Source organism: Sminthopsis crassicaudata, chromosome 1 (genome assembly GCF_048593235.1).
Source record: "Sminthopsis crassicaudata isolate SCR6 chromosome 1, ASM4859323v1, whole genome shotgun sequence".
In the NCBI taxonomy this organism is placed as follows: Eukaryota; Metazoa; Chordata; class Mammalia; order Dasyuromorphia; family Dasyuridae; genus Sminthopsis; species Sminthopsis crassicaudata.
This window is the reverse complement of record NC_133617.1, coordinates 469,950,253-469,963,692: the sequence shown is the minus strand read 5'-3', so window position 1 is coordinate 469,963,692 and position 13,440 is coordinate 469,950,253. Positions and strand designations below refer to the sequence as shown.

The 13,440-nt window shown below is 34.9% G+C and overlaps 1 protein-coding gene across 1 annotated transcript in view; it reads right to left on the bottom strand.

Annotated features, from left to right (window-relative positions):
• Positions 1-6,880, bottom strand: part of LOC141550371 (acyl-coenzyme A synthetase ACSM2A, mitochondrial-like) — a 35,342-nt gene extending 28,462 nt beyond the window's left edge. Inside the window, exons 1-2 of the mRNA XM_074280950.1 lie at positions 6,759-6,880; positions 1,026-1,285 (exon numbers count right to left, since the gene is read on the bottom strand). Of these exons, the coding sequence (XP_074137051.1) occupies positions 1,026-1,211 (186 nt within the window). The 5' untranslated portion in view covers positions 1,212-1,285; positions 6,759-6,880. The remainder of the gene's footprint in view (positions 1-1,025; positions 1,286-6,758) is intronic.
• Positions 6,881-13,440: the final 6,560 nt, after the last annotated feature.

Here is a 13,440-nt window from a genome sequence, read left to right as displayed (position 1 = left end):
TGACCAGGTAAATGCTTGATCTTTTTAGGTGGGCTTTCAGGTCCTTTAGCATATATTGTATTTGAACCCTGCAACAACCTTTCTCTTTGCCCTAGAGTTAGGGCCTTTTTTAGCTGCATTTGCCTGTTTAATTCATTTTCCCTCTCTGATGGAAGGAAGAGTCTGATGATTTTGAAGGAAATGACTTATCACTCCTACTTCTATGATTATCCCACAGAGTCAAATTGGAGCCCAGAGAGAAGAATATTTTAAGCAAGGTCACAGAGCAATCAAACCAAGACTAGAATCTAGGTTTCTTAACTCCCTGGTAGCTACTATCCACTTCCATTGTACATTGTTGTAGGTAGGCTGCATCCCTCCATGTTTACTCTTCAGACACATGGAAAAAAATCAGATCAGGGAATGAGATTAGAACATCTAAATTAGGTGCAAAATAGAATGAAAAAGGGGAGGAGGTTCAATCTGATTTCAGCTCTATGACGTGGTCATAGGAAAGCCTCCCATTACTTTTTTTTTTATTGTTTTTTTTTTTTTTTTTTTTTTTTTAGGCTGGCGTTAAGTGACTTGCCCAGGGTCACACAGCTAGGAAGTGTTAAGTGTCTAAGATCAAATTTGAACTCTGGTCCTCCTGAATTCAGGGCTGGTGCTCTATCCACTGTGCCACCTAGCTGCCCCCCATTACTTTCTGCAGAGCAGGCAACAAATGAAATGAATTATCCCTTGGGGAAATGCTGACAGAAGAATTACTTCAAGAAGGAAGGATGTGGGAGAGCTAGAGAAAAAGATGGAATAGGGATGCTTGAATCTAAAACTGTCCACACTGCAGGAAAGAGGCAGGCAGAATATATGTTACATTATGGGGTTGTGGGGATTGTGTTCTTTGTTGGGTCAGGAGTGGAACAAGGATTCCCACTCTTCTGGGTTTTGATATTTCACTTCCCACAAACTAAACAGCATTTAAATAACACAAATCTTGTTCCTGCTTCCCAATTTCCCCCACCTCAGTCCCTGACAATCTCTATTACCTTCTCCATATGAGCCCAGTGATCCAGCACATCATTTGCAAAGTTAAACTTCTCAGGCATTTCTGGATTTCTTGCCCCCAAGAAAGCTTGTTGGACCATATGCCGGGGGTGGAGATGCAGTGGATAGCAGGATAACCAGGAAGCCCACAGGACTCGGTTCTGTTGGAATCTTAGCAATAGTTGCATGATCAGTAGAGGATAGTTTTAACGGCACTAGAGAGCCACAGGAAATCTTTGAACCTGTTTTCACTTCCAGAACTCTGTTGGGAAGAAATAGAAGAAAGGGTGTTAATTCCTTTTTCAAAACACAACCAAATATCTCACCTCCAGGGTCATCTGAAGGAAACCAATCTTCTTCACTGCTCACATGATAGCTTACTTTCATGCCCAGATAACAAAGAAGAGATGGGATAGAGATTGCAGATGAGTACCCAATCCTCTCACTTTCTGAGAATGGCATCTTGCATTAAGTCCAATAGAGTTGGTATTATTCATCTCTCAACACTGAGGCCCTTCACAGAAGAGAACATACAAATCCTAATGTTTTATAATCATACAAAATTTTCAGGGACTCCAATCATTGCTCCTCCCTTCTCCAACATCTAGAAGTATAAGAAATAATGTTCTTTCTATAGGATATTATGTTGCTGTATCCACTGAACAACTGTTCATGTAGTAGCAAAAAGAACTTGGAGTCATAAACATGTAAGTCAAAATCACACCTGCTTATGTGACACTGGGCAAATCACTTAGCTGCCTCAGTTTCCTCAACCATAAAATGGGGATAGTAATAGCAACTACTCTGAAGGATTGTTGTGAGTCTCAAATAAGATAACACATTTAAAGCAATGTAATATACAAATGTTAGCTATCATCCTGGTTTGTTTAAGATGTTTGTTGTTATTGAAATATAGGAAAACTTGCCACACAGCTAGTAAATCTAAGGTAAAATTTGAACTCAGCTCCTCTTGACTCCAGATGTGGCACTCTATCCACTCTGCCACCTTCCTGCATCTAACAGTATAAGCAATTCTATTATCAATAGCATACATGTATACCAGTGCTCCAGTCAGTTCAGGGAGGGTCAAATTCAAGATATGCCTCAAACTAGTTAGTATAGAATGAGCATGAAATTTGGAAGAAAGAATCACAAATTTAAAGTTGGAAGGGACCTTAAAAATCACATGATTCAACTCTCTGTTTTATTCAATGAGAAAAACTCCACCTCATCATACTAGTTAATCAGAATGCCTCAACTCTTACCATGAATATATGTATATGATACTACAATTATGTCATGGGGTTTCTTTTTTTGGGTTCAACTCTGGAATTACAGAATTTCAGGTTTGGAAGATTCTCCAGTAACTTAGACCCATACCTGAATGAGAATCTCCTCTATTATCTTTGCAATAAATAGTCATACAACTTTCCTTTTATGATCTTTAGTGAGACCACTGTTTCACAGAGATATGTATGGAGACCAACCCTTTCCAAATTTTTATAAAGTTCTAAGAGTTGAGAAATCTTTCCTTTCATCAGTTCTAAGCTAATATCTTTGCAGTTTTCATACATAGTTTTTAGTTCTTTCTGGGGCAATCCTGAACATGTATAAACTCTTCAAGTGTTGAAAAAAGTCTGGCAAGAAGAAATTCTCACATTGATTATGGTTGAAAATTTACATCTCCTTTTGCATTGTTGCCTTCCCCTCAGATTACTTGCAAAGCTTGTTCTTTTCTTTTTTTTCACACCCATCTAGTCATACTTTCCTATAGTCCTTCCCTGAACCTCATCTTCTTTCTACTCCAGGCTTGACACTTCCCTCTGGGTATGTGAGTGATGAAAGGATAAGAATTTTCCAAAATCTCTTGAAACTTAAGTATTTGCCACCAGTGTAGTTTTTGGAAGAGAAAAGTAAAGAGGATTTAAGGAAGCTTAGAACAAAAGGAGAAGGAATTCTCTTTTGTAATCCTAGAATCTAATCTGGTTTCATTTTCTTTTTAATGCCTACTTTCTACCTAAACCCAAGTTACTCATAAGTCATAAAGCTGGACCTGGTCCACCAGCTAAAAGCCAAATCAGCAAAGGGCAATCAAACTGTGCATAATCTCCTGATCTGTATCCCAAAGAGATCATAAAAAGATAAAAGAAACTATATGTCCAAAAATATTTATAGTAGCTTTTTTTTGTGGTAGCAAAGAATTGAAAATTGAGGGGATGCCTATCAATTGGGGGTTGGCTAAACAAGTTGTTGTATATAAATATAGTAGAATACTATTGTTCTGTAAGAAATGATGATCAGGTAGATTTCAGAAAAAGACTTACATGAAATAATGCTGAGTGAAATGAGCAGAACCAGGAAAATATTGTACACAGTAATAACTAAAACATTGTGTGATGATCAACTATGATTAACTTATCTCTCCTCAACAATATAATGATAAAAAACAATTCCAAAAGACTCATGATGGAAAATGCTATTCATATCCAAAGAAAACTATGAAGTCTGAATGCAGATTGAAATATATTATTTTTTTGTTTTTTTCCTTCTTCATGGTTTTTCACTTTTATTGTGATTCTTCTTTCAAGCATGACTAATGTTGAAATATGTTTAATATGATTGTACACATATTACCTCTATCAGATTGCTTGCTATCTTGAGGAGGGGGGAGGAAAGGAATGGAGGGGAAAAATTATACAACTCAAAATCTTAAAAAAGTGAATGTTGAAAACTATCTTTACGTGTAACAGAAAAAAATTATTACAAAAAAGCAGAGGAGAGGCTACCAAAAATTTTTAAAAGGACAATTAAATGTGGTTAATTCAATTCAATTCATTAAAAAGAAACAAATGTTCCATACCACATGCAAGGCTTTTTGCTACTCTGAAAACTGCCTGGGATGAATTTCTTGAGCTTGCAGCAATTCTGAAGAAAATCTATTTCTTCCTGCTTAATGTAATCCATTCCCTCATTTACTTTGTGTTTTTGTGTATGCATGGTTTATTTGTCCAATTTGTGGTCTCTTTCCTCCTTCCCTCTATGAACTGAATTTTATTGTTATTTTAGTATTATTGTCATATAGGTTTGGTCTAGGTTGCCTTTGAGGTTCTTTTACAATCTAAATCTATGATTTTGTGATCTTTGGGATGAGTTCTAAGAAGAGATATCTATTACAACTCTTCTTATCCTGCTGACAATCTATAAATGTTTATTGAATGATGGGGATGGTGGCTAAAAATTAATATTAGTTTGTTATTACACTCCAGCCTTGAAAGATTGTATGAGGCCAGGTCAAAGATTTAACTGGCTGAATAATCTTCTTGGGTAAGAGAACCTGACCCAGCAGTTTTTAGTAGAGGAGGGTTGTCTTTTGTGATTAGATTAATACCATATCCCACATAGACTGCAAAGGACTTTTGAAAGAAGATAATATTCACCCCCAGAGAAAGAACTTGTACATAGAAATATAGTTTTACATTTATTTATCTATCCTTCCTTCCTTCCTTCCTTCCTTCCTTCCTTCCTTCCTTCCTTCCTTCCTTCCTTCCTTCCTTCCTTCCTTCCTTCCTTCCTTCCTTCCTTCCTTCCTTCCTTCCTTCCTTCCTTCCTTCTTTCTTTTTCTTTCTATGTCAAATAGTGGCCTTTTCTAATCAGATTGAGAAGGAGGGGAGGAAACAATATAAAACTTAAAATGTAACCTCCCCCATTGTTATTTTTTTCTGAGTCTCAGTTTATTCATCTAAAGAAGTAAGAAGATCAAGTCAAGTGAGGGTTCTTCTCATTTTAAATCCAAGACTTTTTAATTCCTAACTTCTACTACTAATTCCATAAAGGGTCTGCCAGTCATGAATTTGCCCAAACCTTTATAAGCATATTTGTATTTTCAGCCTTTACTAGTTCTAAACAGGGCAGTGAATGGTGGGATGATAGAGAGTAGTTTGGGAGAAGGGAAGGTAATAAAAATAAGTTTATTATTTGCTGCCCCTTACTAGTCACAAAACAGCTGTGATTTTATTTGTGTGTGCTTTCTTTCCTTAACGTAGACTGGAATCCATACCAGAATAGTCATCTGCTCAGTACCTGGTAGCCAGTCTTTCAGGGAGGAATGCCTTGGCATTTCACTAGCCTTGTCTTTGAGCAAAAGGAACACAGTCTTTGTAGAGATGGGTTCCTGATGCATTCACAGTGGATTAGACCAACCAGAGTTTATCTGCTATCATCAGTCTTTAAGAATCCAAAGTCCATGCCACAATAAGAAATACAGTAGAACTTTGGAAATATAGCATGTTTGAGTAAAAAGGGATCTTATCAATCGCCTTCTCCTACCTCTTCATTTTGCACATTAAACAACAGAAGCAGAGACAGATTAGCTGACTTGCTTATTGATTCTAGAATCCTAGGTAAATTATTTAACCTCTCAATGTTCTAGGATATAGGTATCAAATCCATAGCCTGTAGCATTCCACAGTGGCTAAATCAAATTAAAATGTAATTGGGAAATATTTAACAAAAGAAATAAAACCAAAATAAAACATAAACAACATTGCATTTTTTAAACTACATACAGTTTGCAGGAATTTTGATGTATGGATGTATGGGCCATTGCCCTATTTAATTTGAGTTTGACATCATTGTTCTAGGCAGCTCTAAGACTCCAATTTTAAGAAAAGGTACACACTTGCATTGGTAAAAGGAGTTCCCTATATCAAGGAACTCCTTATCTTATGCACATGAGCTAATACTGTATACCTTTCATACTTTTGTTGGATTTATATGTGATTGACTCTGTAGGCTCCTCATTTAGATATTAAAAATTGGAAGAATGTTAATGATTGTGAAATTCCATCTACAATAACTTTTAATAAAATTCATCCAGACCTTCCCTGAACTTCATGTAGTGACAAAGAACTTGTATTCTATCTTAAGAGGCAACACATACCATTTTTGGACAGCTGGACTTATTCATAAGTTCCTGGGATTTCCATCCATTCATATTAATTTTACCCCATAGTACAATGCAGCTTAAGTTTTTTCTTTATATACAACTTTATTTTTGAAGGCAACATTCGAGTTCTTAGTCAAAGGCACTGTTCCCACTTATTCTATTAAGGAAAGTTTTTATTTTGTTTTGTTTTGTTTTTATTTGGAGGAATTAGTATGCAGGGCAGTGTTAAATCCAGAACACTAAATTATAAGGGAAGGATAATAGAGGGAAGTATAGAAGATTCTGGTCAAAAAGGGCATGAGGACACTTGGTAGGGATGGTGAAATGCTAGAGATGGAAGAAAGATGACAAAGACAAAAGTTTATCTTTGTTTATTTTTTGACTTAGGACAGTCCCAACTCTGGCTAAAACACCCTCCTTCTAATGCTAGGAAGAAAGCATTCATTTTTATGGATGTTATTCAGCCCTTTCTTTCTTTGGGTTAAAGCATTTGGGAAGTCATTTGTTGTCATTTCCTTCAGCCTTTTAGGCACCAATATCATATCAGCTGTAATTTCTTAATTTCAGCTGCTAAGGACACTGAAAACTTCATCATTTGAGTCACACTTCCAGCTTCTCAGGTGGGAAGTTCTTAATATTAAAACAGAATTCTAGTTGCTATAGCTAATGCTTACTGAGCAGAACTCATCTCTAAATAGTCCTTTGGACTTTCTTTCTTTGGACCTTTCTTTCCCTCCCCTTCCCACTTCTCAAATCTTTTCTAGCCAAACCTTTTTCTGATTTCACTTACCTCTGATGAGAGGGCAGGAACATCAGATTGCAGAAGAAAATCTGGAGCCCCTGGAATGTAAGTAAAGAGTTGCTAGACTGGCTCTGTGGTAAAGAATGGGGTGTTCAAAGGTTCTATTTCACAGCACAGGGATGATTAACTTACTTTCAGGTAAGAGCTCTGAATTTCCTGAGGGGAAGGGCCAATGATAAGAATCTTTCTTAAGGTTCTTGCCACCACCAATAACTCAAGTGCTCCTCCTGGCTTTAATCTTTCTGTATTTGACAGTCTTCTGAGGAGTTATCTAACTACTTGACATTTTAATTTCATTTTAAATCCAAGACTTTTTAATCCCTAACTTCTACTACTAATTCCATAAAGGGTCTGCCAGTCATGAATTTGCCCAAACCTTTATTAAGCATATTTGTATTTTCAGCCTTTACTAGTTCTAAACAGGGCAGTGAATGGTGGGATGATAGAGAGTAGTTTGGGAGAAGGGAAGGTAAAAAAATAAGTTCATCATTTGCTGCCCCTTACTAGTCACAAAACAGCTGTGATTTTATTTGTGTGTGCTTTCTTTCCTTAACGTAGACTGGAATCCATACCAGAATAGTCATCTGCTCAGTACCTGGTAGCCAGTCTTTCAGGGAGGAATGTCTTGGCATTTCACTAGCCTTGTCTTTGAGCAAAAGGAACACAGTCTTTGTAGAGATGGGTTCCTGATGCATTCACAGTGGATTAGACCAACCAGAGTTTATCTGCTATCATCAGTCTTTAAGAATCCAAAGTCCATGCCACAATAAGAAATACAGTAGAACTTTGGAAATATAGCATAGTTTAGATGCCTTCTAATAGGAACCCACACATATATGTATGTGATGGTTAGAATATAGGATTTGGAAAGAGCAGAAAATATGTATTTTAATTTTGACTTTGTAATTGACTATTATTCCATGGGTGTTTCTAAGAAAGTCTTTTAATAATTTTGGTCCTCAGTCTCCATATCTGTAAAATAAGAAGATTGGATTAGATTACCTCTAAAATCCATTCTAGCTTCATCTCTTATTATTATGTCTATTCTTTAATGGATTTGTCATTCTACTAGTTCTAAGAATATCCCTCCATTGTGAAAGTATCCACCCTAACTTGCGACTCAGTCCTTTGCTCTGGGATATCAGTAGAAAAATATTTTTTTGGAAGAATGTGTGTGCAGTGCAAACTAGATTGGAGTTAAAACAAACAAATAAACAGTTGGACTCAAATGTCAGATTTATTTATTATTTGTATGACTGAGTAATTTCCCCACTCTGCCTCAGATTTCTTATCTAAAAATTATGTGAGTTGTATTTGCCAATCTTTAAGTTTTTGTTCAATTCTAAAGTTCTGCAAGGCTCTCAATCAGAAAATGATAGCTTGGGAAAAGGACAGATACTATTGGAAGGACCTGTTCTCATGAAAAGAGATATCAATTTCTTAAGTCTGCTATCCAGGGAACAAAAAAGGGCTGAAGTGGTATTTCAGGGGCTGAAAAGAATTTTAATCCAATCCAAAAGTCATTTATTAAATACCTATTAGGTGCAAGACATCAATAATATAAAGATAAAATGAAAAATAGCTTTTGTATGGGAGGAGAATATATGTTTATGTCATGAAAGCAAATTATAATTGCATAGATTGCAGAGAGTACCTGTACACACAGGGAGGAACATTAGCTTCTTCCCTTCCTCTTTCTCTCTATTACTTCTAAATTGAAATTCAAACCCTCAACTTTGATTTGAAAGCCTTTCACAATCTGGCTCCATCTTACATTTACTCATTCTACTTTCCAATTAAACTAACTCACTTGTTTTTTGAACTCAATACTTCCCCTCCTGCCTTTGTGCCTTCACATAGGCTATCCCTAATGCACTCTCTTTTCACCCCAAACTCTATTACTTTCTTTTTTCTTTATTTAAAATTTAAAATAGGAAAAGAAAACAAACGAACAAATATTACCATGTGCACAGCAGAATGTAAGAGAGGATTCACAATATGAAACAACAAATTTCCATTTCAAGAAAGCCCATATAATAAATATGGCACATTCAGAGTTGTCCATTTCCTCCCTTCTTTATAGGTTTTCTTTTATTCTTTGCTACACACTTCTTTTTTAATTATTATAGCTTTTTATTGACAGAACATATGCAGGGGTAATTTTTCAACATTGACCCTTGCAAACACTTCTGTTCCAAATTTTCACTTCCTTCCTCCCACCCCGTCCCTTAGATGGCAGGCAGACTCATACATGTTAAACATGTTAAATTATATCTTAAATATTATATATGCGTACATATCTATACAGTTCTCTTGTTGCACAAGAACAATTGGATTTATAAAGGTAAAGATAACCTGGGAAGAAAAACAAAAATGCAAGCAAATAAGAACAGAAAGAGTATAAATGCCATGTTGTGAGCCTCTCTTTATTCATCCTGCTGGTCATTTATTATAGAACAATAATATTTTATAACATTCATATACCACAATTTATTCTGCCATTCCCAATTAATGGGCATCCATCCAATTTCCATTTTCTAGCCATTATGAAAAGGGCTGCCACAAACATTTTTGCACATACTGGTCCCTTTCCCTTCTCTTTGCAATATAAACCCAGTAATAACACTTCTGGATCAAAGGGTATGCACACTTTGATAACTTTTTGAGTAGAGCTCCAGATTGCTCTCCAGAATGGTTGTATCCGTTCACAACTCCACCAACAATGCATGAGTGTCCCAGTTTTCCCACATCCCCTCCAACATTTGTCAATATCTTTTCCTGTCATCTTAGTCAATCTGAGAGGTGTGTAGTGGTATCTAAGTTGTCTTAATTTGCATTTCTCTGATCAATAATGATTTGGAACACATTTTTATATGCTGAACAGTTCTTACTTTGTTCTTTTTTCCTCTTCCTCCACCCCACTCCAAAGAAGACTAAAATTAAGGGCATACATTTACAGATATTTGTAATCATATGCATATAGATGCTATATATATATGTATATATATGAAAGACTGTATAATGCTTGTTTGTTCTCTGAATATGAATAATATTTTCCTTCATAAGTATGTCTTTCCATATTTTTCTAAATCCCTTAGTTAATTTCAAACTTCCTACCATGAGACGACTTCTTAGATTCTTCTCATATAAGTATTCTCTTCTTCCTCCTCTAATTATTAAATATTTACTAACAAACATACATAGAATATGGACTGGGCATTCTAACATCTTGAGGAGAACTTTGCCATTGGCCCTTCCCCTCAGAAAAGCACAGACTCAGCCTTCATTGTCAGTTTTCAGGGAGACAGAGTTAAAAAGTGTGTACCTCAGAACAATCAGGTCCTAGAAGATTTTAAAAAAATCCCTCAACAATTGGACCAATGAACTAAGAGCTTTGGAGGTTTCCTAACACTGATGGATCTCTGATAACTAATGGAGTCTTTTAGGGCTATAATAGAGGATGATATGATTCCTGTTGTGTAAAGGAGTTGTACAAAGAGAAGAAAACAGAAATAGGTCTAGGCCAGCAGTTATATTGGGCTATAAAATGATGGAGATAAAAATCTGAAATCATGGCAAAGATTTGGTTCTAGAACAAATCAACATATTCAGAAGTGTAGGGGAATCACATCCAAACTACAGAGAGAACAGTTCCTAACAGGGGGATACTCTTATCATCTAAGAGAAAGAAGGGAAGGGAAGTCTAGCCCTGCTACAAAATCCCAATCTGGGAAATGAGGCTGGAGATTCAATTGAGCAGATATAAATGTAACCATAATAAAGAAATATTTCATTGTATTGAATTGAAAGGAATCCAAGATATGATCCCCAAAGTTGAGTATAATTCCAGCCCAATGACAAGTAGTATCTCAGAGAAAAGAATTGCTTGGTCATTAGCATTACAAAAATGTTAGGATGAAATGAAACAAAACATAATAAATTAAATTAGAACTCTTGAAGAGAATAAAAGGAAATAGAACTAAAAACTTAGAATAGGAGACAGATAACTTTATTGAAATATTATGTCTTATCTAAATGAGATCCCTGAAAAGCAGAATGAGTTCTATGACACAAAAAGAAATATTAGAACACAATTAAAAGTTAAAAAAATAGGACACATAAGAGGGCTACTACCAAGAACAACCAATGTGGAAAACAATTGGAGATTTAATTAAAGAATAATTTGGTTCACTGCAAATTATAGTAATATTTTAAAAATAATTACTATCAGTATTTCACTAAATCATAAAGAAGACTACTCAGATCTATTAATACAGAAGGCAAAATAAAAAATAGAAAGTATTCATTGTCTATCTCTTAAAAGAAGTTCCAAATTAAAAACAGTTTGGAATATCATAGACGAAAGTTTGAGCTTTTAGGCCAAAGGAAAAAAGTAACAAGTAGGAAGAAGGGATGAATTCTACTAAGGGAACCACAATCAGGGTCACATAAGATTATATTGTAACTACTTTTAGGAAAAGACAATCTTGGAATATATTCAAAAGGACAAATGATAAAGAATTACAGTAAAGAAATTATTCTTGCACAATTGATTATAATGGTTTGGTGGAGGAAGGAGAGAATGGATTTTTAATGGATAAAGGGTTTTCAAGAATTCTTGATGCAAAGAACAAAGCTATGAATAATTTTTGAAATGCAAACAGAGGGGACAAGAGAATCCTAGAAAAGGAAATATATTTGAGCAATTACAAGAGAAGACTAGATGATAATCACATAGTCATATTCTAATGTACAGATAAGAGATGAGTCCCTACAGATTTCTATGATCTTCAAGGACATAGAGGGAATAAAGGAATAATTTTGTTCTATTGTGTTGGTTTTAAAGGAAGAGAGAAAATTATAGGTGAAAAATGAGTAGGGAAAAATGAGAATGGAGGGGGAATGAATTTACTATTTTTCTCATAACTGGGGCATGGGTTATATAAGTTCTTACTGTGCTCTAGACACCATAATTAAGCACTAGGGATAAAATATAGCAAAAAGAAAGATAATCTCTGTTTTCAAAGAGCTTACATTATAATAGGGGAATACATATATAAAATGAGTCTGGCAAGTTGGAGGTTGATAAGAACTACCTGGGAAGTCATGATAGCAAAGATTTTTGAGCTGAAAGGGAAATGAAACATAGCTGGCCTAGGTTTGTCTCCCCAAAAGAACTTACCAATAAAAGAAGTTAGGGGTGGTGGAAGAATATTAATAGGCAAAAAAAATTCTAGGGTTATTGAGCAGCTAAGTCCTTAGCATCAGCCAGAAGAGAAATAAAGAAAATAAATAAATAAAGGCCTGATTGGACCTACTCCGAAAATGTAGAAGATGAAAGGAAGTCACCAATAAGAGAAGCAACTGACACTGCAAAGGGGTATTGTGAGTAAACAAAAATATACAAACATAGAAGAAGAGTTGGGAGGATTGGGCGTCTCTTGAATCTTATCTGAACTGGGAAAAGATGGAATGAATATGCACACTTATACACTAAATTTAATGTAAAATATATTAAATTCTATGTGGGAAGGGGGAGAAAAAAATAGGAGGATTTAAAGAGGACAACAGAATGGAGAAAGGGAGAAACACAAGCAAAACACATTTCAAGACATATTATAAAAGGAAATTAAAAGGAAACAGAGTATAAGAACCAGTGATCATAGTCATGAATTGGCGAAGACAGGAAGAGCAGAGGAATGAGATCAGATCATATAAATTAAAAAATACAAGTAAATTATAAAATAAAATAAAATATAAAATTATCAAAAATGATTACATTCTTCTTTGTAGTGAGAAGTGAGTAGCAAAGAAAAGAAAAATTATGAGGAAATGATGGAGAGAAAACACAATAAACAAGCATAACCAAGAAAGTGAATGAGATGAAATCACTCATAAACAGAGGATGATACAAAAATGGGTTAGAAAATATAATCCATCAATATGTTGCTTCCAAGATATATACAAACTGTAAAGATCCATGCAGTTAAAATGAGATGTTATGGCAGAATTTTTTGTGCCTCAAGTTAATTTTTCAAAAAGCAAAATGAACATGTGCAAAAAATATAAAATATCCAGACCAGAAGAATAAGAAATAGAAGTTAAATCACCTAATTTCAGAAAAACAATTTGAAATTCATACATCAAGGAAAACTGCCCTGATATCCTAGAACTAGAGAGTAAAATAGCCATAGAAAGAATCCACTGATCACCTCCTGAAAGAGACCCCAAAATGAAAATTTCAAGAAATATCATAGCTAAATTCCAGAATGATCAGATCAAGGAGAAAATACTGTAAACAGCCAAAAAAGAAACAATTCAAATATTGAGGAACCACAATCAATATTACCCAGAACCTATCAACTTCCTCTTTAAAGGAATAAAGGGAATTCCAGGGAATATAATATTCTGAAAGGCAAAGGAAGATGGATTGCAATCAAGAATCAACTACCCAGGACAACTAAGCATTATCTTTCAGTGGAAAAGATGGATATTCAATGAAATAGGAGACTATCAATTAGTTTTGATGAAAAGACCAGAGCTGAACAGAAAATTTGATCTTCAAAAACAGAACTCAAGAGAAGCATAAGAAAGTAAAAAGAGAAGAAAAATTATGTTTTTTAAAGGTTAAAATGTTTACATCCCCACATAAGAAGATGATATTTATAAC